The sequence below is a fragment of the Ailuropoda melanoleuca genome, chromosome 6 (assembly GCF_002007445.2).
Source record: "Ailuropoda melanoleuca isolate Jingjing chromosome 6, ASM200744v2, whole genome shotgun sequence".
Lineage (NCBI taxonomy): Eukaryota > Metazoa > Chordata > Mammalia > Carnivora > Ursidae > Ailuropoda > Ailuropoda melanoleuca.
Genome location: NC_048223.1, coordinates 64,468,153 through 64,494,609, shown reverse-complemented (window position 1 = coordinate 64,494,609; position 26,457 = coordinate 64,468,153). Strand labels below are relative to the sequence as shown.

At 35.5% G+C, this 26,457-nt stretch overlaps 2 protein-coding genes across 7 annotated transcripts in view; one reads left to right on the top strand and one right to left on the bottom strand.

Annotated features, from left to right (window-relative positions):
- FAM13C (family with sequence similarity 13 member C) overlaps window positions 1-8,704 on the top strand; it is a 136,728-nt gene extending 128,024 nt beyond the window's left edge. For 3 of the 6 annotated variants that reach the window (XM_034662536.1, XM_011216922.3, XM_019793015.2), the window contains 4 exons: window positions 682-777; window positions 2,079-2,278; window positions 3,990-4,091; window positions 7,351-8,704. In XM_034662536.1, coding sequence (XP_034518427.1) covers window positions 682-777; window positions 2,079-2,278; window positions 3,990-4,091; window positions 7,351-7,474 — 522 coding nt within the window. In that variant the 3' untranslated portion in view covers window positions 7,475-8,704. Of the gene's footprint in view, window positions 1-681; window positions 778-2,078; window positions 2,279-3,989; window positions 4,096-7,350 lie in introns of those variants that run through there. The other 3 variants (XM_011216918.3, XM_034662538.1, XM_034662537.1) reach the window with 3 other exon arrangements.
- A 256-nt stretch (window positions 8,705-8,960) lies between these two features.
- Window positions 8,961-26,457, bottom strand: part of PHYHIPL (phytanoyl-CoA 2-hydroxylase interacting protein like) — an 80,643-nt gene continuing 63,146 nt past the window's right edge. The window contains exons 3-5 of the mRNA XM_034662539.1: window positions 25,413-25,587; window positions 22,196-22,313; window positions 8,961-10,008 (exon numbers count right to left, since the gene is read on the bottom strand). Coding sequence (XP_034518430.1) covers window positions 9,474-10,008; window positions 22,196-22,313; window positions 25,413-25,587 — 828 coding nt within the window. The 3' untranslated portion in view covers window positions 8,961-9,473. The remainder of the gene's footprint in view (window positions 10,009-22,195; window positions 22,314-25,412; window positions 25,588-26,457) is intronic.

Below are 26,457 nucleotides of genomic sequence, written 5' to 3'. Positions count from 1 at the left end.
GTTTATGTCAGAGCTAGCCAGTAAGCTAGTACATACTCCAAGCTTGTGATGAAGACCTAAACAAGGTTGGTATTTGTGAATATAATGATGAAAATCCAGATAAAATATGTGTTTCAGAAAAAAAACTGATAGGTCTCAATCACATATTGGTTTTTTAAAGAATGAAGAAGCACATAACAGGCTTCTGACCATTTATATACTTAGGATTCTTTCAGAAAGCTTTAAACATCTTTCTAAACTTGGACCTATCCTTTAAGAAACATTTCCTAGAAGAAAATTGACATACGCTTTAAATAGTATCTTATAAATGACTTTTTTTTTTTTTTTTTTTTTTAAAGATTTTATTTATTTATTTATTTGACAGAGATAGAGACAGCCAGCGAGAGAGGGAACACAAGCAGGAGGAGTGGGAGAGGAAGAAGCAGGCTCATAGCAGAGGAGCCCGATGTGGGGCTCGATCCCATAACGCGGGGATCACCCCCTGAGCCGAAGGCAGACGCTTAACCGCTGTGCCACTCAGGCGCCCCATAAATGACTTTTTTTCTAATTACTGTTGTATTATAGTATTATTAATCTCCTACTTTGAGACTTCAAAATTGGGTTTTTTTGCCTGCTAAAAAATACTGACATGTTTTCATTCTCATCTAAGAAAGGAAGAATAATGAATTTCATGTTTTTCAGGTAGCTAAGCAAGACAAGAACCTCATAAAGCCTCTGTATGACCGATACAGGATTATCAAGCAAATCTTGTCAACACCTTCCCTTATTCCAACAATTGTAAGTCAGGATGCTTGCTTTAACTAGAAACCATTACTTGTGCTTGGAATAGTTTTAGGTAGGGAGGCGGCTTATTATAAATAAGCCTTCTTCGCAGTGTAACAAGGCCAGTTGTTATTTCAAAAAGTAGAAATGTAGTCTCTGTTAAGCCCAATATTATACTTAACAGTGGCTGATAATTAAAATTACTATGAAAGAGGAATTTATAACAATTGAATTTTTTAAGCCAGTTTTAACATTTTCTTTCATTTCTTGAACAAATGATGAATTTCAATGTGGCATTATCTAATTTACAACACAGCTAGACCAAATAGCCTTTCTATTCTGTGTGTTAATTTTTCTTCTTGAATAAGAAAATTGACTACATGTTCCTTGATATAATGCAACATTTGATTTTGGTACCATTTGACCATCGTTATGCAAGATATAAGATTTCTTTCAATAGAAAATATGGCTACTGAAATTGAGTTAGACTATTTTTAATAAAGAATGACTTATGGGAATACAGAACTAGAAAAGCACCACAAATCCTACTCCATTAATATTCAGTCACTTGCTCAAGATATCAATATAAAAAGGAATAAATATTAACAAATATACACTTAAGTATACTTGATTCCATTTATACTTTCATAATTTTAAAGACAAAGACAACAGTGAGTCATAATCTCTAAAATTTTTCCATTAAGGAATCATGATTTAAAATGGATTATAATTTTCAGATTTTCTTGCAAGAAAATCTTTTGGTTGTGATAAGCATTAGCAGAACATGTTAAGAAATAACTCCGTTTTGCTTGGGCCTTCCTAGAACTCATCCCTGAATTTGTCAATTTTCTCAATATCCTCTGTATCTGAATGTGGTCCACCCAGGCACCTGCACCTGATTCGGGATATTTCTGGATGGCAAAAGTCCCTCTTTTACCCCTCTGGATGTCTGAAGTCCCTCTCATCCTAACCCATGTAACTGTTATGAAGCTGGGGGCCCAGAAGGTCTAAGTGAAAGGGAGGAACTAGTAGGCAGTGCAGCCCAAATTGGACCTTATCTTAGATTCTATGCCTTCTTGGGCCCAGCAGAGATGAACTTGCTGAGCATTTTAGCACAGCATGGGTGCCTCTTCGCTCATTAACTCCTGCAAGATTGTTGATGCAATTGAGGAAGAGTTTCTCTTGGTTGCTTCCTTCTGATTTTTCAGTAGATACATCTACTCTTTTCATGGTGTCTATTTATGGTTCCTCTTCCTGTTTTTGCTTCAAGAGGCACTTAGCATTTTGTGACTTTATTTAACTCTGCTTGTGATAAGCAGGAGGAAGAGGACTCTGATGAAGACTGTCCACAGGGAAGCCAGCAACCTTCTTTGCCAGATCCAACGTCTCACCTTCCTGTTGGCGACCACCTCACCTTCTCTAATGAGACTGAGCCTGTTAGGGTCCTGCTGCCAGATGAAAAAAAAGAAATCAAGCAACCAGCCCTATCCATGTCCAATTTACATGAGGCCACTATGTGAGTGTGAATCCTTTTTTTTTTTTTTTTAAAGATTTTATTTATTTATTTGACAGAGATAGAGACAGCCAGCGAGAGAGGGAACACAAGCAGGGGGAGTGGGAGAGGAAGCAGGCTCACAGCAGAAGAGCCTGATGTGGGGCTCGATCCCAGAACGCCGGAATCACACCCTGAGCTGAAGGCAGACGCTTAACCGCTGTGCCACCCAGGCGCCCCAGGTGTGAATCCTAAGTATGGAGTCTCTTTTCAGCTCCTTTTGGTCTGGGATACCTTATATGTGCACACAGGATTCACAAGAACTATTAGATTCTCTAAAAAATGTGAACCACCAGTCGCCTAAAAGCATAATCTGGTTGTTCTCTTGACTGGAGAATTAAGAAGACAAAGCCATGAGGAACCAGCCCTCCCAATAAAGTCCTAAAGGTGCCGTAAATGCTAATTTCCTACAGTTGTACATCTTTTCAGCAGGGTCTGGCATCAGTCTAATTCCTGGCATTGTGTGAAGCAGAGCTGGCTTTTGAAAATGCTGGACAAAAAGGAATAGGGATCCCCTCTGTGTCAACATTTGTCAGGACCTTTATCCTAGTCTATCTATTCCTTTAGATAAGATGGTTTCTCCAGCCTGGGAATCCCCCTGGCCATAAGTAAATGAGCTGTCCTTAGGCTCCTAATGGCCCCTCAGGAGCTATTTGTATTTTCATTAATATTATCATTGTTGTTATCATTATCATTATTCAGTAGGTGGCATTCCTCTGGATCATTAGACCTTCTTTGGTTTGTGTGTCATAGGCCGGATTATGAGATTTCCTTTAACATGTATTACTATAGAACGGTGAGTGTACACCTCAAGATAGGGATGGAATCCCAAAAAATATATGAGTGGGACTAAGGACTAAGGTGTAAATTGGGATTTCAGTGTGCTTGTAGAATCAGCTGGTACCTCAGTCAGTTTCAGCTCAGAGAAGTAACCTGTTTGGAAGCAGAAAATCAATCTTCCTTCCTCTCTTTTTTCCCTTCTTCTCTCCCTCTTCTCTTTCCTTTCTTTGATTTATTTATTGTTGGTTGGTTGGTTGTTCTTAAGCAGCTGTTCTTAACTTTTGGGGGGTGTTTGGAATTTTTGTTTTTTTAAGAAAATGTCAATATATAACAGGGAGTTCAAAGTTCTGAAACTATGCACAAGTTTCCTAGATAAAAATTCCTGCTCTAAAAGTGCATGACTTTTCTCTTGTCTTAGTAGAATGAAGGAGTAGAATTTGCAGTCGAATTCTAGCTTTATTTTGAATAAGGTCTCTTTCGTTCCCAAGGGTTTTGCCATTTGCCCCATACGCTACATTAAGGGTAGAATTTTCTTTAAACTCTCTTCCTTTTGTGCCTCTTAGGTCTAGCCTATCACCAAATACTGATGAGTATTCTTTCAAAATGTCTCTTTCTCCCTCATCCATTCATACGGTCATTACCGTCACATTTTATAATGGACTCCATTGGCTTGCCTTCTGTCTGTCCTTTCTCTTCTCTTCTGACATTGTTTCATCCTCTGCTTATGTGCTTCCCTGTGATTAGGCTCTACATGTACTCCATTTATTCAAAAGATACTCTTTTAGGCAAAACCCTTCTGTATCATAATATGATTTGCTGAATGGATAAATCTTCTTATGATGTCTCAAATATGCCAGAGCTCAGTAATGGCAAATATATATTTTGCTTGATATAGGCCTGTACTTCTTGACCATCTCCGAGAAACTAGGGCTGACAAGAAGAGACTTCGGAAAGCCTTAAGGGACTTTGAAGAACAGTTTTTTAAACAAACGGGAAGGTAAGTGTGGGCAGAGATTTTTTTAAGCTAGTATTTCCTAGGGAACTATTTAGTTGTTAAGAATGAGCTGCATTTTTTGGCAGGAACAGTAACTTTATACAAGATATAAATAATTTCCACAGTGACTTAGACTCAAGATCTGCCTAATGCAACATTCTGGTAGTGCCATTATTAGGTATGTTTTATGGGAGGCTGTAGCTATCAGTTGTGACATCAGGCTTTAAAAAAATAAAGGATGAAATCCCAAAATCCCTAACTTTGCATAATAAATCTCTTTATAACTATTGAATTTATCTAAACCTTTAAAAAAATCTATTTGATTTTTCAACCCATATAACTTCTTTGTTCTGGGTTACTTACTTTCACAAGTTATTCCCTATTTCATTAAATAATATTTCTTTTGCTTTAAATGTATCTTTTAAACTTCAGGATCTGCCTTTATTTATTTTCAAATCAAAAGTTCACAGCTATTCTTTCTAGCCTTAACATAAATGTTTAGCTATGTCCTTTCCTTTGTCTATTTTTCTTTGTCAACCTAAGTCTCATTAGGCATTCCATTAGTTTCCTCTAAATTTTGGTGTATTGTCAATACATATATAATTTTTATATGCACAATTTATGTATGTATTTTATATGTATGTAATTATATATTTGTGTATGCATATACATAATATATATATTATATATATATATATAAAATCATAAGATTCAGGATTATTGATCTACTTTTGGAAGAGAAAGGGACAAATCATTTAGCTATCCTGAGCCTGTTTCCATGGTTGTAAGATGAAATGACTGGACTTCCTGGAATACTTTGGGAAGCTATAGTTGTCCTGTGGGATGTCAGAGTTAAAAAACGATAAAGTGTAACTTTCCCAAAGTCACAAAGTTATTAAGGTGGCAGAGGTGGGAGTCACTGATACACTGCCCCCTGGGTATTCCTCTCCACCTACATAACTGCCCTTTCTGAACTGCTTTCATTTCAGCAGACTGAGGGTCAACCTGATGGACAGGGACTATTTTCTAAAGCACCTTGAAACCTTGGTCTACTCACCTCTTAGCAGCTTTTCCATGTCAGTCCTCCAGAGCTGTACAATAGGACTTGACCTATTAAATCAGAAATGTTTTGTGTTCAGCAAATACAGATGTAACCCACTTTGTTTTCTGCCAGCAATCTTCCTTTTCCAGTTGACTGCTACAAGTCCAAGTTATTTGCCTTTCTGCTGATGTTAACTAATCTAGTGAGAAATGTTATGTGGCTGTTAAACTTAGAACATAAAACATAATTTCTTGTTTTCTTTTTCCATTTCCATTTTTTCCCTTTACAGAATTTCCATACAGATTTTACACTTACATTTTTTTAACCTGTATATACCCAGGAGTCCAAAGAGTTTGAGACCACCCAGTGTGCTAGTTATCCTGCCTAATGGAGCTCCAGGGGTACTTGGCATACCTTTGATGTACAGGGAAGTTAGTGATGTTCTATGTATAGTGTTCTACTGCACCTTTGCGTCTTAACCCTACTTCAGATTCGCCTGTATTTGACTGAGGTTGTATGCCCTCTTGTGGTAATATACTTGAACTAAATGCCAAAGTGGTGGTGTATCACAACTGAAATCAAAGGGTTTAATGATTAGGGAATATGGATCTTAATCTTGTTATCCTAAGAAATTTTATTAGGAAGGCCTAATCCTGTCCATGAGGTAAAACAGCCATGCAAATGGATCACTAAAAATTTTAAGTTACTGTAAATGTTCTTGGTAATATTTGCCAAGCAAGAGGAATAATCATGTAGATATAACATTAACAGTTATAAGCCAGGAACTGTACCAAGCACATTAGCATGTTTTACATAATGGGAATACTGCCTCAGGAAATACTTAGCAAAATTTTTCATTCTGGCCCATACACTCTGGTTTATTAGCCAAATGGAGTATGCAGATCAGTGAAAAGTTGCATGATGGGTTACTAGTGTTTCCTGATAAATTAGATCATTTCTTCACTTAGATATGTTTCTATAAATTAAGGTGGTCTTTAGAGGCCCAGTTAAAAGTTTGGTCCATAATACAGAATGGAGGCAAAGGAATTCTGTTAAATAATTTAGACAATATTTAAGAGAAACCTTGTCTCCAGATTTGTGTACTGTTCTGAGTTCTGTACTAGAAATTCCAGGGCAGTGTAGAGTGGTGCATCACAAGTAGATAACTCTATTCTTAGAAAATCTTTATTATAGATTCACGCTTTTTAAAAATTTTTATCTTTTATCAGTACTGGGAAAAGAGAAGGGAGTATAGGTAAAACATTAAATGCTTGCTATGTACGTACATTCAGCCACACTAATATCAGAGAGTATTTGTGTTTATATTCAGTAGCAACTGTGGTGTTTGATCTGTTTTCCACTCCTTGTACTTCAAAGTCATGAATGAAAGTGTTCTAGAAGTAATCGGTAATCTTAGCAACCAAGGAGAGAAGAGCATTCTAAGATCCTGAAGCAATTACTACCCTTTAGATAACATATCCTGGCAACATATTTTTGTGGAAAGGAAATGGTTTTAACTCCAGATGTTACCCAAACATTCTTCAAAGTAAATGGCAAGAACATATAGTAGTTAGAATGCATATATATAAAACACGTTTTCTCAGATATCTAGCCTTAGAATTAGTGTACAAAGAGAACCATTGCAATTCAGACTCATATAAATTCAATCCATGAACATCTCACTGATTCTACTATACATTAGCAGAGATAGGTATTATAATTAAAAGAAAACTTGGAGATATTTTATGTTTATGAGGTAGCCATTGAGCTTTTCCCCCCATTACCATAAATTTATAAATTATTTCGCTTAATTTATGTAGTTTTTAGGTTGAATTTTTAACAACTCTCATTGTAAGGGCTGAACATTCTTCATAGGTGTGAACTGTGGTATGAGTAATGGGAGAAAGACTAGACTAAGAATGCCTTGAGAGTTTTTTTTTTTTTTCCTTTTTACTTGCTCCATTGTTGTATGTCTATGCAGTGGACCAAATATTTGCAAAATACCCATGACATTCAAGTTCTCAAAAGGTACTATTATACAAAAACCTAATGACACATGGAGGAGGGAGTGAGTGAAGGTGGAAGGGAAGGTAAAAAAGACATGATGCAAAAACCAAGTGGAAACTTCTACTATGTACTTTCTCATGTAAGAATTATTTAAAAGGATTTTTAATGACTTTATTTATTATGAGCTAATAGAGAGTATTTTCTGTTTTGCAGAAGTCCACAAAAGGAAGATAGGATACCAATGGCAGACGAGTACTATGAATACAAGCACATAAAAGCCAAACTGAGACTATTAGAGGTCCTCATCAGCAAGCAAGATGTGGCCAAAACAATCTGAGGTTCAGGAAGTGTTTGTGCTCACTTTCAACCAAGATAAGGTCAAGTTTATTTTCCTCTGCCATTCCTGCTAAGTAGTTTCGATACACTGAAAATGGAAGCACTTTAGTGGTAATATTAGCTGTTTTTAAGAAGGGATGGCAAGTGGAACTATCAATGAGGAAGGAGGATTTAAATGGGGGAAAATATAACAACAGATTATATAATTGGAAAAAAAATTTCAGTCTCCTCCATGCTAAGGAGAAAATGCACAGTCAGTATAATTATTTCAAAAAAATCTTAATATTTTATCAAATCTAAATAATACTTTTTCAGTGGGCCACTTATTAGGGAAAGTCTATTTAGTGTCCAGAAATCGCTTATGTTAGTGTATGGAAAACAGCATGATTTTTATAAAATCAGCAAGAGGAGGAAAAGAAACTCTTCTTTTTATGTAGGAAGGAATACAGCTAGTAAGAATGTAATTTATTTGAAACTTCTAATAGATTTTTAAGTGATAAAAAAAATCTACCTTGTCCCTTAAGTCCGCTAGGCTATTCAGTAAAGCATACTAGAATGTGTCACCGCTAATTTTTTATTTCTATATAAAAATAGCACATTATTTTATCTGTTATTTGAAATTTACATTTCTGGTTACCAAAGTTCATTCTGATAGCATGTACTTTGTGAATTATCTTTGTCTATAATTGACAGATGTTTATATATTAAAATAAAATATTGTATTAAAATTTGAAAATAGGTATTTTGGATAGATCTGTGGTCTGCAGTATATAATCTAATGTGATCATAGTTATGATTGCTAATCTTTTTGTTTACTATAAGAGTATATAACTATTTTTCCATTGGGAATATGCATTTTTCTTAATGTTCCAAGGTCTACATAAACTTTGTAAAGTCACAAAGCTTTCTCATGAATTGTAGGTATTCTTCATTCTGTACAAAATGAAAGGTTTGGAGATTGTTAAGACACCTTGGAAAAGAAGCCAGAATATTTTATTTGCTTCATCAACTTTAGTGCATATAGTTTTGTGTTATTTTGTACTAAAACACACATTATTTTTGCCTTGTAAAAATAGTAAAAGGTCAACATTTTCTCTCTTGTACCAACCATGTTTGTATTTCTGTTTTCTGTAATGTTTAAGCATGATGTTGAACAAATTCACATTTTCATATAGTTTGGATGGAAGAATATTGACTTTCAGAAGCAGAGTATTTCAGAGGCTTATTGTTTTCTCTGTATTTACCTGATATTTTATAACTTTTCTGAATCAGAATGATGTCCTTCATAAATTTGTTTAATTGATGTCATCTACTTGTAACAGGACAGATACACAGCTATTTGAAGTTTACAAACTACATCTTTGATAAGGGAAATAGTTTCATGACATGTATACAATTGCTATTAAAATGTAACTCTATATATTCTATATGATTGTAAATATTTTATACAACAATACAAATAAAATATTTTTCTATTATATTTATTATGTTGAAACACAATAGTTGTTTCCTGTTAGCTAATATAAATAACATAAATAACACTGTCAAACAACAAGTTGGAAGTGCTGACAATTCTAGGCTTCAAGATTTAACTCATGCTGCAATTACACCCTTTCATGCGGTTTGGAGTTATCCCAATATTTGTTCAGTAGATTAAAATGAATGCATAAACACCCTTTATAAGCCGTTATTTTGTATTTTGCTAAAGCAGTTTATATAATTGCTTTGTTATGTTTGGCATAAAGGAAAAACAAAAACATTGCAGCATCTAGGCAATAAAGTGTCAGAGGAGAACGTTCATCATTGAAAGTAATGGGAAGGGCAGGGAATAGGAAACACTAAAACGGCTCTGGATGAAATTTGAAAAATGGCAATTTGCTTTTGGTGATAGCGGCATGTGCATGCTTCAGTGGAAAACATCTGGTAATGAAAATGGACAACAGAGGATCAATGCTCTTAGGGGAAGAAAAGAGACTGGGTAAGAATAAGAAAAGTGGGCATTAACGTCCAACACTGATATTACAGGTTTTGCAGCTGGGATCTTTCTTTGCATTTGCAGTAGACAAACTCATGAGCTGATGACCAGTGATTTCTGCTACAGTGCCCAGAGAAAGATCCACAGGGTCAGTGTAAATGACTTCTAAAATGACATCCTGGGCATGGTGGTAAACCAGCACCCCATCTTCTTCTGTGCAGGTCAAAAATTTATTATCCTTGGAATTTAGCTGAGGAAGGCGCTGCTTACAAAATTCATCTCCTGGTGATCCCACAGGGGCAATAACAAGAATCACATAATGATAAGCAGTGTACATACAGTAGAAGTCCCCAAAGTATAAGTTAGTATTGGGATTAAAAAGTTTTTCTGCTGCAATCTCAAACCTGTATCTTCCATAAGGTGAATCCTGGGGTGGCTTCCCAGTATTGAATTCAGTGCTGCAGCTGAAGAAGATGCCTTCTAATTTACCACTGATAGGCGAGCCATGGCTACCACTGTTATCCTTGACTGATGGTTGCATAGCATTCCCATGATGTTCTCTGCATGAGAAAAGATATGGTCACTTCTTGGTATAAAAGTAGTAAAGCTATTGATTTACGTGTAGATTTGACTGGTGATAGGCCCAAAAGTCAGTGCTCATCCTGCTGTCAGATCAAGGAGAATCCACCTTTTGACTTACTTTACTTTTATGTATTTTAATGCAAGGATGTTCTGCTACAAACCTTACAGGTCTTTACATAAAAAAATTTCCTGGCTGGAAAAACCAAAGTGGAATTAGGAATCTTACAACTGAAATCATAACCATTATATGCCTACTGGGTTTCAGAAGTGGCTCTTTGAAGAGAAAACTGGACTAACAGTATTGGTTAAATATATTGAATGTTTCTTTAAAGTATGCCAAAATTTAGTCCTAATATGGGTGCTTCCATGTATATATATTAGCACAAAAGAGTTTTGCTTTATTTTGTGTTGTTTTTTTTTTTTCCCTAGGTACAGTTTACTAATCAGGTCCCCTATCCTGCGTTTTTCTTTTATCAGAGCTAGTTATTCTCCCTTTACTGTCCCCCCAGATCTATTTTCCATCCTTCTTGCCTTCCACTATGGGTTGGGACTCTATCATTTGGTTCTTTGTCCCTTGGTCCCTTCCATTTCAGCTCTCCTTATGGGAGGCACCATCAGATCTAGGAGAGGAGAAAGGAAAGCCTTGAGTGTGCTGTCTTCAGACATGCTTCAGAGCCTTGTAGTTCTGGTGTGGCTGGATTTGTATGTACTATATGTCTCTTACTACTTCTCCTATTCGGTGTCCTCTATTTCCCTTCCTAAGAGTAGTAAAACCTTTCAACTCTTGATAGTTCCTGTTTGCTTTACCATCCCTTATTAGTGCCTTAACTCTGTTTCTACCTTTATGAATGGTGCTTTTGTCAAATTTTCTCCAGAACTCCCACTAAGTGTGCCTTCCCTTTCTTGTTGGGTCCTTGACCAGCATAAGTTGGGATGAAAATTACAACCTACCATACAAGTATGAGAAGCTTTTCCCAGTCAGCATGCTTCTAAAAGAGCCTGTGGGTCAGTGAGGTATGCCCAGGGTCTCCCCTAACTTTAGAACAGCAATGAGTCTCAAATTCTAGTGCCTAAGAACTACCAAGGAAGCTTATTAAAAATGCAGATTCAAGGGAAGACCAAGCAACTCACATATTAGAGGACACTAGATAAATAAGAGATGTATGAATTTTCTGGATTGGACCCCATATTTTTATTCTTACTCTTCTTCCTTTCCTCCTGATGTTCCCAAATTCCTTCTATTATCATTCTCTTCCCTTTTTCAAAAACTTCTTTTAGAAAACACAATGGTCCAAAATCTTTGGGATGCAGCAAAAGAGGTTCTAAGGTGGAAGTTTATACAGGCTTACCTCAAGAAGCAAGAAAAAAATCTCAAAGAGTCTTACTTCACCCCTACAGGAGCTAGAAAAAGAACAACAAACAAAACGCAAACCTAAGGGGGAAATACATAGCCATCCAAGCCTCACTCAAAAGAATAGAAAAATCGAAAATGCAGTTTCTATATTCTCACCTCAAGAAACTGGAACAGCAACAGAGGGACAGGCCTAACCCACTGACAAGGAAGGAGTTGACCAAGATTAGAGCAGAAATCAATGAATTAGAGACCAGAACCACAGTAGAGCAGATCAACAGGACTAGAAGCTGGTTCTTTGAGAGAATCCATAAAATTGATAGACCACTGGCAAAACTTGTCCAAAAACAAAGAGAAAGGACTGAGATTATTAAAATTATGACTGAAAAGGGAGAGGTCACGACCAGCACCATTGAAATTGCAAGGATTATTAGAAACTTTTATCAACAGCTATATGCCAAAAAACTAAACAATCTGGAAGAGATGGAGGCCTTCCTGGAAACCTATAAACTACCAAGACTGAAACAGGAAGAAATAGATTTCTTAAATAGGCCAATTAACTATGAAGAAATTGAGTCAGTGATAAACAACCTTCCAAATAATAAAACTCCAGGCCCAGACGGTTTTCCTGGGGAATTCTACCAAACATTCAAAGAAGAAATAATACCTATTCTCCTAAAGCTATTTCAAAAAATAGAAACAGAAGGAAAGCTACCAAACTCATTCTATGAGGCTAATATTACCTTGATCCCCAAACCAGGCAAAGACCCCCTCAAAAAGGAGAATTACAGACCGATTTCTCTAATGAATATGGATGCCAAAATCCTCAACAAGATCCTTGCTAATAGAATCCAACAGTACATTAAAAGGATTATCCATCATGACCAAGTGGGATTCATACCTGGGATGCAAGCATGGTTCAACACTCGCAAATCAATCAATGTGATACATCATATCAACAAGAAAAGACTCAAGAACCATATGATCCTCTCAATTGATGCAGAAAAAGCATTTGACAAAATACAGCATCCTTTCCTGATTAAAACCCTTCAGAGTGTAGGAATAGAGGGTACATTTCTCAATCTCATAAAAGCCATCTATGAAAAGCCTACTGCAAGCATTATTCTCAATGGGGAAAAGCTGGAAGCCTTTCCCTTAAGATCAGGAACACGACAAGGATGCCCACTCTCGCCACTATTATTCAACATAGTACTAGAAGTCCTTGCAACAGCAATCAGAAGACAAAAAGGGATCAAAGGTATCCAAATCGGCAAAGAAGAAGTCAAACTGTCTCTCTTTGCAGATGACATGATACTCTATATGGAAAACCCAAAGGAATCCACTCCCAAACTATTAGAAGTTATAGAACAATTCAGTAAGGTGGCAGGATACAAAATCAATGCCCAGAAATCAGTTGCATTTCTATACACGAATAACGAGACTGAAGAAAGAGAAATTAGGGAATCCATCCCATTTACAATAACACCAAAAACCATGCGTTACCTTGGAATTAACTTAACCAGAGACGTAAAGGACCTATATGCTAGAAACTATAGATCACTTTTGAAAGATATTGAGGAAGACATAAAAAGATGGAAAAATATTCCATGCTCATGGATTGGAAGAATTAACATAGTTAAAATGTCCATACTACCCAGAGCAATCTACACTTTCAATGCTATCCCGATCAAAATACCGAGGACATTTTTCAAAGAACTGGAACAAATAGTCCTTAAATTTGTATGGAACCAGAAAAGGCCCCGAATCTCCAAGGAACTGTTGAAAAGGAAAAACAAAGCTGGGGGCATCACAATGCCGGATTTCGAGCTGTACTACAAAGCTGTGATCACAAAGACAGCATGGTACTGGCACAAAAACAGACACATCGACCAATGGAACAGAATAGAGAACCCAGAAATGGACCCTCGGCTCTTTGGGCAACTAATCTTTGATAAAGCAGGAAAAAACATCCGGTGGAAAAAAGACAGTCTCTTCAATAAATGGTGCTGGGAAAATTGGACAGCTACATGCAAAAGAATGAAACTTGACCACTCTCTCACACCATACACAAAAATAAACTCCAAATGGATGAAAGACCTCAATGTGAGACAGGAATCCATCAAAATTCTAGAGGAGAACATAGGCAACAACTTCTATGACATCGGCCAGAGCAACCTTTTTCACGACACATCTCCAAAGGCAAGAGAAATAAAAGATAAAATGAACTTATGGGACTTTATCAGGATAAAGAGCTTCTGCACAGCCAAGGAAACAGTCAAAAAAACTAAGAGACAGCCCACGGAATGGGAGAATATATTTGCAAAGGACACCACAGATAAAGGACTGGTATCCAAGATCTACAAAGAACTTCTCAAACTCAATACACGAGAAACAAATAAACAAATCATAAAATGGGCAGAAGATATGAACAGACACTTTTCCAATGAAGACATACAAATGGCTAACAGACACATGAAAAAATGTTCAAAATCATTAGCCATCAGGGAAATTCAAATCAAAACCACACTGAGATACCACCTTACGCCAGTTAGAATGGCAAAGATAGACAAGGCAAGAAACAACAATTGTTGGAGAGGATGTGGAGAAAGGGGATCCCTCCTACATTGTTGGTGGGAATGCAAGTTGGTACAGCCACTCTGGAAAACAGTGTGGAGGTCCCTTAAAAAGTTAAAAATTGAACTACCCTATGACCCAGCCATTGCACTACTGGGTGTTTACCCCAAAGATACAGACGTAGTAAAGAGAAGGGCCATATGCACCCCAATGTTCATAGCTGCATTGTCCACAATAGCCAAATCATGGAAGGAGCCGAGATGCCCTTCAACAGATGACTGGATTAAGAAGCTGTGGTCCATATATACAATGGAATATTACTCAGCTATCAGAAAGAACGAATTCTCAACATTTGCTGCAACATGGACGGCACTGGAGGAGATAATGCTAAGTGAAATAAGTCAAGCAGAGAAAGACAATTATCATATGATTTCTCTCATCTATGGAACATAAGAACTAGGATGATCGGTAGGGGAAGAAAGGGATAAAGAAAAGGGGGGTAATCAGAAGGGGGAATGAAACATGAGAGACTATGGACTATGAGAAACAAACTGAAGACTTCAGAGGGGAGGGGGTGGGGGAATGGGATAGACTGGTGATGGGTAGTAAGGAGGGCACGTATTGCATGGTGCACTGGGTGTTATACGCAACTAATGAAGCATCAAACTTTACATCGGAATCTGGGGATGTACTGTATGGTGATTAACATAATATAATAAAATAAAATTAAAAAAAATAATAAAATAAATAAAAATAAAAAAAGAAAAAAAAAACCGCAAACCTAGCAAAGGAAGGAAATAATAGAGATCAGAGTAGAAATAAATGATATAGAAACTAAAATAACAGTAGAACAGATCAATGAAACCAGGAGCTGGTTCTTTGAAAAGATCAACAAAATTGATAAAACTCTAGCCAGACCCATTAAAAAAAGAGAGAGAGAGGGCCCAAATGCACAAAAATTACTAATGAAGAAGGAGAAATAACAACCAACACTACAGAAATACAAACAATTTTAACATATCCTAAATGCCAACAAACTGGGTAACTTGGAAGAAATGGATAAATTTCTGGAAACCTATTACCTACCAAAACTAAAGCAGGAAGAAATAGAAAATTTGAACACATCAATTACCAGCAATGAAGCTGAACTGGTAATAAAAAAATCTCTCAAAAAACAAAAGTCCAGGACCAAACAGCTTCACAAACAAATTCTACTAAACATTTAGCGAAGAGTTAATACCCATTCTTCTCAAACTATTCCAAAAAATGTAAGAGGAAGGAAAACTTACAAATTCATTCTATGAGGCCAGTATCGCCCTGATATCAAAACCAGATAAAGACACCACAAAAAAAGAGAACTATAAGCCAACATCACTCATGAATATACATGCAAAAATCCTCAACAAAATATTAGCAAACCAATAATACATTAAAAAAATCATACACCATAATCAAATGGGATTTATTCCCAAGATGTAAGGGTGGTTCAATATTCACAAAACAATCAACATGATACATCACATCAATTAGAGAAAGGATAAGAACCATATGATTCTTTCAACAGATGCAGAAAAAAAAATTTGACAAAGTACAATGTCCACTCAGATAAAACCATCAACAAAGTAGATTTAGAGGAAACATACCTCAACATAATAAAGACCTTATATGAAAAACCCACAGAGAACATAATACTCAATGGGGAAAATCTCAGAGTATTCCCCTAAGGTCAGGAACAAGGCAAGGATGTCCACTCTCACTACTTTTATTCAACGTAGTACTAGATGTCCTAGCCACAGCAATCAACATAAAGAAAGAAAATGTATCCAAATTGGTAAGGAAGAAGTAAAACTCTCACTGTAAGCAGATGACATGATACTATATATATAAACCCTAAAGACTCACTGAAAAACTACTAGAACTGATAAATGAATTCAGTCAAGTTACAGGAAAAAAAATCTAGGTACAGAAATCCATTGCATTCCTATACACTAATAATGAAGCAGCAGAAAGAGAAATCAAGAAAACAATCCCATTTACAAATGCACCAAAATGCACTAAAATATCTGGGCATAAACTCAGCCAAAGAGGTAAAAGACCTGTACTCCAAAAACTATAAAACGTGATGAAAAAAATTCAAGATGACACAAAGAAATGGAAAGACATTCCATGCTTATGAGTTGGAAGAACAAATATTGTTGAAATGTCTATACTACCCAAAGTGATCTACACATTTAATGCAATCCCTATCAAAATAGCAATAGCATTTGTCACAGAACTAGAACAAGCAATCCCAAAATTTGTATGGAACCACAAAAGACCACAAAAGACCTTGAATAGCCAAAGCAATCTTGGAAAAGAAAAACAAAGCTGGAGGTATCACAATTCCAGACTTCAAGTTATATTACAAAGTGGGAGTAATTAAAACAGTATGGTACTGGCACAAAAACAGACATGGAGATCAATGGAGCAGAACAGAAAACCCAGAAATAAACCCACAATTATATGGGTTAATCTTATTTTTGACAAAGGAAGAAAGAATATCCAATGGGAACACAAATGGTGTTGAGAAACTACATGCAAAAGAATGAAACTGGGCCACTTTCTTACACCACACACAAAAGTAAACTCAAAAGGGATTAAAGACCTAAATGTGAAACCTGAAATCATAAAAATCCTAGAAGAGAGCACAGGCAGTAATTTCTCTGATATCAGCCACAGAAACATTTTTCTAGATATGTCTCCTGAGTCAGGGGAAATAAAAGCAAAAACAAACTATTGGGACTACATCAAAATAAAAAGCTTCTGCACAGTGAAGGAAACAACAAAATAAATAGGCAACCTATGAAATGGGAGAAAATATTTGCAAATGACATTATCTGATGAAGGGTTAGTATACGAAATATATAAGCAACATCTACAAGTCAACACCAAAAAACCCAAATAATCCAATTAAAAATGGGCAGAAGGAATGAACAGACATTTCTCCAAAGAAGGCATCCAGATGGCCAACAAACACATGAAAAGATGCTCAACATCACTAATCAGTAGGTAAATGCAAATTGAAACTACAATGAGATATCACCTCACACCTGTCAGAATGACTAAAATCAACAACACAACAAACAAGTGTTGGCAAGGATGTGGAGAAAAAGGAACCCTCTTGACCTTTTGGTGGGATTGCTAACTGGTATAGCCACTGTAGAAAACAGGGAGGTTCCTCAAAAAATAAAATAGATCTACCCTATGATCCAGGAATTGCACTACTAGATATTTACCCAAATAATACAAAACCCTAATTCAAAGGGATACAAGCACCCCTGTTTACTGCAACATTATTTATAATCACTGAATTATGGAAGCAGCCCAAGTGTCTATTGACTGATGAATGCATAAAGAAGATGTGGGAGATTATATATATATATATATATAATAGTATATTATTCAGCCAAAGAAAAGCATGAAATCTTACTATTTGCAACAACATGGATAAACCTAAAGAGTATAGTGCTAAGTGAAAGAAGTCAGTCAGAGAAAGACAAATACCATATGATTTCACTCATATGTGGAATTTAAGAATGACAACAAATAAGCAAATAAAAAAAAAAGAGAGAGAGAGAGACAAACTAAGAAACAGACTCTTAACTATAGAGAACAAACTGATGGCTACCAGAGGGGAGGTTGGTAGGGTGATAGGAGAAATACAGGATGGGGATTGAAGAGTATACTCATCATGATGAATTAAAAAAAAATTCTTGGGGTGCCTGGGTGGCACAGCGGTTAAGCGTCTGCCTTCGGCTCAGGGCGTGATCCCGGCGTTATGAGATCGAGCCCCACATCAGGCTCCTCCGCTATGAGCCTGCTTCTTCCTCTCCCACTCCCCCTGCTTGTGTTCCCTCTCTCGCTGGCTGTCTCTATCTCTGTCGAATAAATAAATAAAATCTTTTGAAAAAAATTCTTTTGGTCATTCTTTTACAGTAGATATGCTGGTGACAAATTCCCCTTAATTTTCCTTAATCTGAGAATGTCTTGATTCCCCTTTATTCTTGAAGGCTATTTTCACTAGATACAGGATTCTGGGTTGACAATTCTCTTTCAGAACTTAAAAATGTTGTGTGGCTTCTTTCTGGCCTATATGGTTTCCAATGATGATGTTATTCAAAGACACCACAGGTGAAGTATCTTTTTTTTTTTCTCTGACCACTTTCAGGACTTGTTTGTCTTCAATTTTCAGGAGTTTATAAGGTGTCTTGGCATGGATTTATTTGTGTTTATTCTGTTTGGGATTCACTTAGCTTCCTTAATCTTTACATTTATGTCATTGGTCAAATTTGGGAACATTTCAGCTATCTTTACTTTGAGTACTTTATTAGCTCCACCCTTTTCTCCTTTCTTTTTGACTCTAATGACATCAATATTAGATATCAGATCTGCTATAGTCCTACATGTCTGTGAAGTTGTGTTTTTTTTTTTTTTTCAATTTTGTTACTCAGTTTGGGTAATTTTTTTTTTCTTTTTTTGGGGGGAGGGGCAGAGGGAAAGGGAGAGAGAGAATCTTAGGCAGGCTCCACGCTAAGCATGGAGCAGGACTCGATTTCATGATCCTGAGATCACAACCTGAGCTGAAATTAAGAGTCAGAGGCTTAGCCAACGGAGCCACCTAGGAGCCCCAGTCTGGGTAATTTCTATTGTTCTATCTTCAAGTTTATGGATTCTTTCCTTTGTCTTCATTTTGTTGTTGTTTCTGTCCGCTGTTTCTTACTTATAGTTGCTTTTCAGTTCTACAATATCCATTTAATTCTTTATATCTTCTATTTTCATTTCAGGTACATTTGTAATTGCTTATTGAAAAATTTTTACGGTGGCTGTTTGAAATCTTTGTCAGATAATGCTAAGATTTGTGTTATCTTGGCACTGTCTATTGATCATTTTTTCTCACTCAAGATTTTTCTGATTCTTGTTATCATGAGTGGATTTCAATAGTATTTGGACATTTAGGGTATTATGTTATGATACTAGGTCTTATTTAAATCAGTATTTTAGCAGGCCTCTTTTGACTGTGTATCAGCAGGAGAAATGTAAGAGTATCACTTCATTGCTGTTAGGGGGGAAAAGTCCAAACTTCCCAGTCAGCCAAAATGACATGGGGTGGGGGATCACTACTGGGTGGAGTTAAGAGAAGGCTCTCACTAGGCTTCTGCTAATGCTATCTAGCTGGGAGAGGGAGAAGATGTCTCAGTACTGCTCCTTATGAGGCCTTCACTGACAGAGTGAAACCATAGAAGCAAGCCGTATTCCTGGGCTGCAGTGAAAAGTCCTGGTTTTCATTAGGCCATCTGTGACTCCACCCCAGTAAGGAGGTTGACAGGCACCACACTGCCACTGGTGGGGGGGTGGTAATAAGTCCAGGTTCCCCATTCAGCTTTCTCTCACACCAACACAGTAGGGGATGGAGGAGGAGGAAAGGGTGCTTCCTTATAGCTGGTAGAAGGTGGAAGTCTAGGTTCCCTACTTGGCTTGGCCGGTGAGGGTCAGAAAATGCTTTTTTTCCTGATGGTGTTTGGCTGAAGTAGGGCAATTATGGTCTAAAAGCTTTCTGTCTTCAAGACTATCCCTTTGGTGGTCATTTGGGTACATAAAGCAGATTTTCTGGGGGTACTTTTTGTTTGTTTGTACCCATCAGTATTTTGGGGGTTTTTGGCTTCTTCAGAACTCAGTCCAGAATATAAGAGCTAAAAAGAGAACTCAGGGAACTCATCATTGTATTGTCCCTTGAGTCCCATGGTCCCTAACTGGCTTATCTTCTCTCTACATTTCAGTCTTCTTCCACCTCTCAGATTCTTATGTTTCTTTTATACATAAAGTTCAGAGTTTTTAGTCATACTTAGTGGGAAAAACAGGGAGAAAAGCTTCCATTCCGTCTTAGGTCAAAATTCTTACCCTTGTTACAACTATATTCTCATTTATAAAAACCAAATATCGATATGATATATGTCTAACATGAATCTATAAGTTCAATTAATGAAATAATAACAGAAGAAAATATAGAGACAGGAACTGAGACTAGGAGAAAACTTAGCATTAGTGACAAACATCAACTTTGAGGATATACAATCTAGCACCTAAAAGCACCAGGAATTCCTATACCTGTCTACTAATCTCAGTGGATTGGTAAAGAAAAAAACTTTCTGATCTAGAAAGGTGTTTTAAGGTTAGTGAGGATACCTAGTGAACTTGAAGGAGTAAGAGAGAAAGTGGTATTTTGATCTGGGGTAAGGGAATGCAATATTCACTTAGAAATTTATCTCTAGAGAAAGAAATCAAAATGAGCTCAATCCATATGGATTGAGTCAGAATTTACCCAACGCTTTTTCATAGTTTGTAATGATTTGGAAAGTCTGTAGTCAGGTAAGTGAAAGGTTCATTTCTATTCAAGCATTTTGATTAACAAGATGACATTTTAAATGGATTCTGATAAAGGAACTATGTCTTGATTAGAGTTCATTACCTAAAAAGAAAAATCAAGGTCCATTGAAGCTAATGTCTACTATCTTTTTTTAATAAAGCTTTTTAAAAAAGCAGTGTTGAAGAATTGTACCCATGCCTTGGGAAATATATTTATTTATACATACTACATTAAGATATACTTTACACAGATTTTACAACTGTCATGGAAACTCCAACAAAGGTAAATTTCCTTGTGGGTAAATACATCTTCCATATTAGTAGACTGGAATCAATTATATGATATGTACAATGACTTTTTCCAGGCAGTCTTTATCATTTCTTTTCTTCTTAGAAGAATTTTTGAAAACAGATGATGCAAATTTTAGTATCTAAGGACCTGAAAATAGGCTAGTATCCGCCCAAAGGGCAGAGAAAATCAGGGAAATACTGACCTCCAGTGGCCACCTAAAATAGACATTGGCAATATTCTAAGACGCTAAACCTTGTACCAAAGATGTATTTATTATATTGATGTATTTCTTATTAAAGAAAATAGCAATAGATCTTTTTGTTTTCAAATTTTATGCTTAAAGAAAACCTTTCTTGTTAAATATATATGGTCATTCCCATTCATAATTGACAGGTACATTAATTTGTGTTGTATCTGTTTGTACTGTCTAAATTAGGTTACTGGCATCCACCATGAAATATACAGACTCAAGGGCAAATAATTTACCAGCTAAAAGAATTATGGACTGAATTTTGTGTTTATAAGATATTCAACCTTATGGTTTACAGCATCAAAATATATACATAAAAACATGATATTGCAAAGTATTTCATTTGAGGAAATTGGATGCCTAAATTCACCTCTCTCTCTCTCTCTTTGATTCCCTTTATATTTTCCACAGCTTGGAGCTGATTTAAATCTAAAACCATGATCTTGACTTAAGAAAACTAGAGAAGTAAGAAACAAACAAAAACAAAGCTTCCTAATTTTTTTTCATTATAATCCTTACAACTTAAAGTTTAAAGTGAGACCAAGGCTGTTAAAGTGACAAATTATAGAGACAACTGCGTAAAAGTTTTAGAACCTATATAGCATATATGATTTTAAAACCTTAGTTTTAGCCTTTTAAAAACATACATCTCTCTTTTCACTTTCTTGAAATTTTCATCTGCAAATACAAAAGGATTATTAGGTATTAAAACTACCTGTAGCATGGCTTTCTTTTGAATTCTTGGAAACTGCTTCCCAGTGTAAACACAGGCTATCTTAGAAATACTAACTGAACACTGGAATTCAAAAGTAAACAAAACAGACTGTCCTCATGAATAATTAATCCAACATAATGGCTAAGAGATCTCCACTTATACTGAAGCCTGAAAAATCCCACCTGATGCACTGTATTTCATGAAAGTTACCCCTCCCCTCATTTTCAATATCTTAAAGCAATCCGCAAGAAGGGAATATTTAGTCGAGTTATTGGGTGGTAGAGGAGTTTGTCATGAATGGTCATCAGTCTAAACCCTGGAGGTTTAAGATCTTCCACTTAAATAGACAGGAACTGGCATTACAAATGATTATAGAAAGGAATGTAAGTAAGGTGAAAAAAAAATCCCATAATCTGATTTTTTCTACTCAATTATTCTGGGAAATAAAAGAGTATAATTAACTATTTTGAAAAGAAAACAAAAATTGCTATTTCACAGTACTAGACTTAAGGGAAACCTGAGCCTAGAGCTTGGAATGGCATTTAGTAAAATAAATCATTATATATATTTTTTATCCTTACCGAATATAGTCAAAATATTCTTTGTGTTGGTTACGATAAAAAACAGAAAATTTGAGCATCCGTCCTGCAATCACTTCAGCCTTCTCCAATAGTTGTGTTAGATGAACTTTTGAATAGTCTGAAAATAACAAAAAAATTATCTTACTAAAAATCTATTACCAAAGGTATCAACTACATGTTTAATAAATTGGAAATTATTAAAATTCACCTTTAGGAAATTTATCTTAGTGAATAGGAAATTGCACTGAAAAAAACATTCGTTGTCTTTGGCACATTTTTCTTTCTACAAAAATGTATTTGTTATGGTTTATGGGTTTTTTTAGGGTACCCATGCATTTGTTTCACTCTTTGAAATGAAAGATCCTGAAACAAAAATGTTAAGTAAGGAATGCAGACTCTGTGTAACCCAAGTAATACCAATTGGCACCATGCTAGCTTTTCTTGAATCAACTCATAAGTAAATGAAGCTTCTAACCTGCAATCAGTAGCAAATAGAATTTAAAAGGGTAGCAATAGTAATGTCCATTTAATTTACTCTTTAAGTCTATGAGGTTGGTGAGGTCGATTAAATATGACCATTTTATTGATGCAGACATTGAGGCTTGTCACGGTTTGATTTGCTGAACGTTCATATAGCTAGTAATTTCGAGACTAGGTCTCTGGTTTATAGCTGATAGTTTTCAGGTACACAAGACTCTTGAAAATCTAAAGGTTATTGACAAAGTTTAGGTAAAAGTCTCTGAATTATTTTGATAAACTGAAACAAGCTTTGAAAAGCTTAAGTTCCCTTTATATTTTACTCATGGAAATGAAAAATGCAAAATAATTTATAGAAAACTATTGTGGCACATTTAAAAGCTCGCACTTTATTATTTACCCCATAACATTCTTAGTAGAATTAGGAGATGTAGTTAAGTAAAAGAGCAATGGAGTGATTACTCTAAATGAAAGGAGACAAGGTTTTCCTTCCTACACATAGAAATAAAACATGTACTCATATAGTTAAATAGAATGAATGTGTATGCATCTATAGATAGATAGGTATTTCTGAACTGGAAATGCGAAAGGTCTTCCTTAAGCTAAAGAAGAAATAATATTTCACACCTTTCCCTAATGTCAAATGGGGATTTTAACAGGTAAATTATAGCTCTTTAAATTGGACAAATACTATGACTCTGTTTAGTGCAGTCCTATGGAAAAGAGCATGTATCAAAACAATATCAAAAAAGACTGTGTCTCGAATGATGAAAACACTTTGAACTTTGAATAAATTGGAATGGAATGGGAAAAAAAAAAGTCTGTGTCTCTTACTTATGTGTCTGTCTTAGATTAAGCCTCCCTGGAGGGGCACAATGAAGGTAAATGGAAAGAAATGCAGTAAACAAAGTAAACACAAAGTAGACTCCAAAGAAGAATTTTATTTTAGAAAAAACTGAGGGGATATATTAACTCCAATATAACACATCAAATATAAGTAAAGTTATATCATTGAGAATTCTTTACTCACTATTAATGTTCCTTTTAATATAATATAAAATCAGCTGCTTCATTACTGGTAACTAAACTATGATTAATACCATATTTCACCTAGTCCAAAATGTATTTTTTTCCACATTTAGCTTCTCTGACATAAGTCCAACAATAACTGTAATAAGAAAACACTGTTTCATAGTTTGACAGTATAAAATGGTGGATCTTATAATCAGTATCTTAGATAGGAAGAAATACGGTACCAGAGAGATACTATTTTCCTTGCTCTCAAAGACTGAAATCCTTAGAAATCAAGGATGTTATAACCCTTAGCAACTTCCCCATATATAAAAAGGGTTGAAGAAAAATCAAAATAACATAGAAATAAAATTTCATCCATTTAACATATCCATAGGAAAAGTTTTACACTGAGTTTGAGATTAAGAAACAACAGAAGATAGTGAGATAAAGCAGTTGCTAAGTATGCGCTGAGTCTAAAATAATAAAGGTGTGACGTTATGGGGAGAAAAAAAAGGCTGGTTTATCTGAAGGATGCCTCAGCTGGGGGAAGTTGCTAAGCAACCTACAATAGTTGAGGCAAATTGTTTTTGAGACTTTTTCTTAAAGCTCCTTTAGGTTGAAAAAACACTTAGTCTTTCTCTACAATTTTCTAGAGGAAACAATCACCTATACAAAGAGGAAATAAAGCCCCATTCTAAGAGATAAAGAGAGGATGACAGATGTATTCAGGTAAAGATATCTTTGTATCACTTCAACACCTATTTAAGTGCTCACCAAATATTTGTTTCTTAAATGAATGAATAAACAGATAAATGAATGGGTGGGAACATTTCCAATCTAATGGAATATTAAAGTATAGTTCAAAATCAAAGGAGATGGGGCTCTCCACATCAGATATCTCAATGCCAAATGGCTATGAGGTACTTTCTAATGAAGCAAAGACACACACACACACACACACACACACACACAAGACACTAGTTTAGATATATATTTTCAGCACTCAAGGGAAAAATCCAATAACATTTCTGCTAGGTACAGTCATTAAGATCTCTCCCCTAAATTAGAGAAAGATGTTCCTGACTTCTTTATTTCAGTATTTGTGATTTTTTTTTTCAGATTTTATTTTTTTTAGATTATTTTATTTTTTCAGATTTCAGATTTTTTTCAGATTTTATTTTTTTCAGACTTTATTTCAGAGAGAGAGTGAGAGTACAAGCAGGGGGAGCAGCAGGCAGAGGGAGAGGGAGAAGCAGTTCCCTGCTCAACAGGGAGCCAGAGACTCCAGGCTTGATCCCAGAATCCTGGGATCATGACCTGAGCTGAAGGCAGCCGCTTAACCAGTGGGAACCACCCAGGCGCCATCCATATCTGTGAAAATTTTAAAAAGAAAAAGAAAAAAAAAAACGCTCTCTCTCTCAAAATGAAGCTCAAAATATGTTTGAGTGTATTTTCAAACTGAATCAATTCTTATTTGCAAAGCTTTTACTTTGAAAAATCAAACTATGCAGCAAAGAACTGATTTAATGCCATTACTCGGCTTTTGCTGAGACTCTAAGCTCACTCCAACTAATACAGCATAGTTTGCTCTATTACACAATACTACTATCAATGTAAAAATAACCCAATGAAATTTGTATCATCTTATGATTAAAAGATATTTTTCTGTAATTAGCTTTTAAGGAACTATTAAATATTTTTCTGTATTTGTACCTAGTTCTCTTACCTGCTGTGCAGAATTCTATAATTTCACTCCATTCAGACACAACATAATCACCATCAACCTGTTTTGAGGCAGTCTGCACTGCTACTGTATATTCAGTTCTCGGGCTCAAAAACCAGTGTCCACGGACAGTCATGGGCAAGGGAACAGCTTTTGCCACCAATTTTGTTGGAACATCCTAACACAAAAAAGAAAGAAAAGCAGGAAAGAAGGAGGGTAGAAGGGAGGGAGGGAAGAAATAATTTAGCAGTATAACCTGAATCATTTGTAAACAATGTGGAGGAACTTGTTAAATTCCTGGCTAATGATAGAATTTTCCTTTTTAAAGGTATTTAACAATTATTATAATCAAATCTCTGTTCTCCAGATGTAAAAATAAGGCCCAATTTGATCAAAAGACATGCCTAAGGTCATACAGCTAGTTAATGATATAAATGTATTTAGAGTCCTGTTTTCTTGATTCTTGTTCTTCTCTGTTCACTCCTTATATATGCTCCTTAAAATGCAATATTCTAATATTAAATAATAAAACAAAACATTCAACAACCCATAAACATGACAAATAAAATTCAATGATTCTGTATTTTAAAATATATTTGCTTAATTTATACTATCCATTAATTTTACCAGAGTAACCCATTACTAAATATTTTATATGGGAAGGGAGAAAACATTTTTAAAATAACCATTTTGAATAAACGAATCCGTTTTATATACAAAAGAGGTAATATCTGCTTCAGTTGTATTCCGGTATGGAGCTTATGTGTCACAGAAATGTTTAGGTTATTTCTAAACAATGATTAATAAAGTTATTAAACTTGCTACATGGATATTCACTACGTTTCCAAGACATGGTTTTCTAAAGTGTGGAATGAAAAAGGGGGTCAAATCTTTACCTAATCATCAATTAACATTAAGTACTTCAAAGCTATTTCATGAAAATATTTCAAAACTACTTCAAGAAGGCAAATGTCAGCAAACAAAATATCCATAAACCAGAGAGCATAATCAAAATTAGAACATGATTAGAATATGACTTATCAATCTT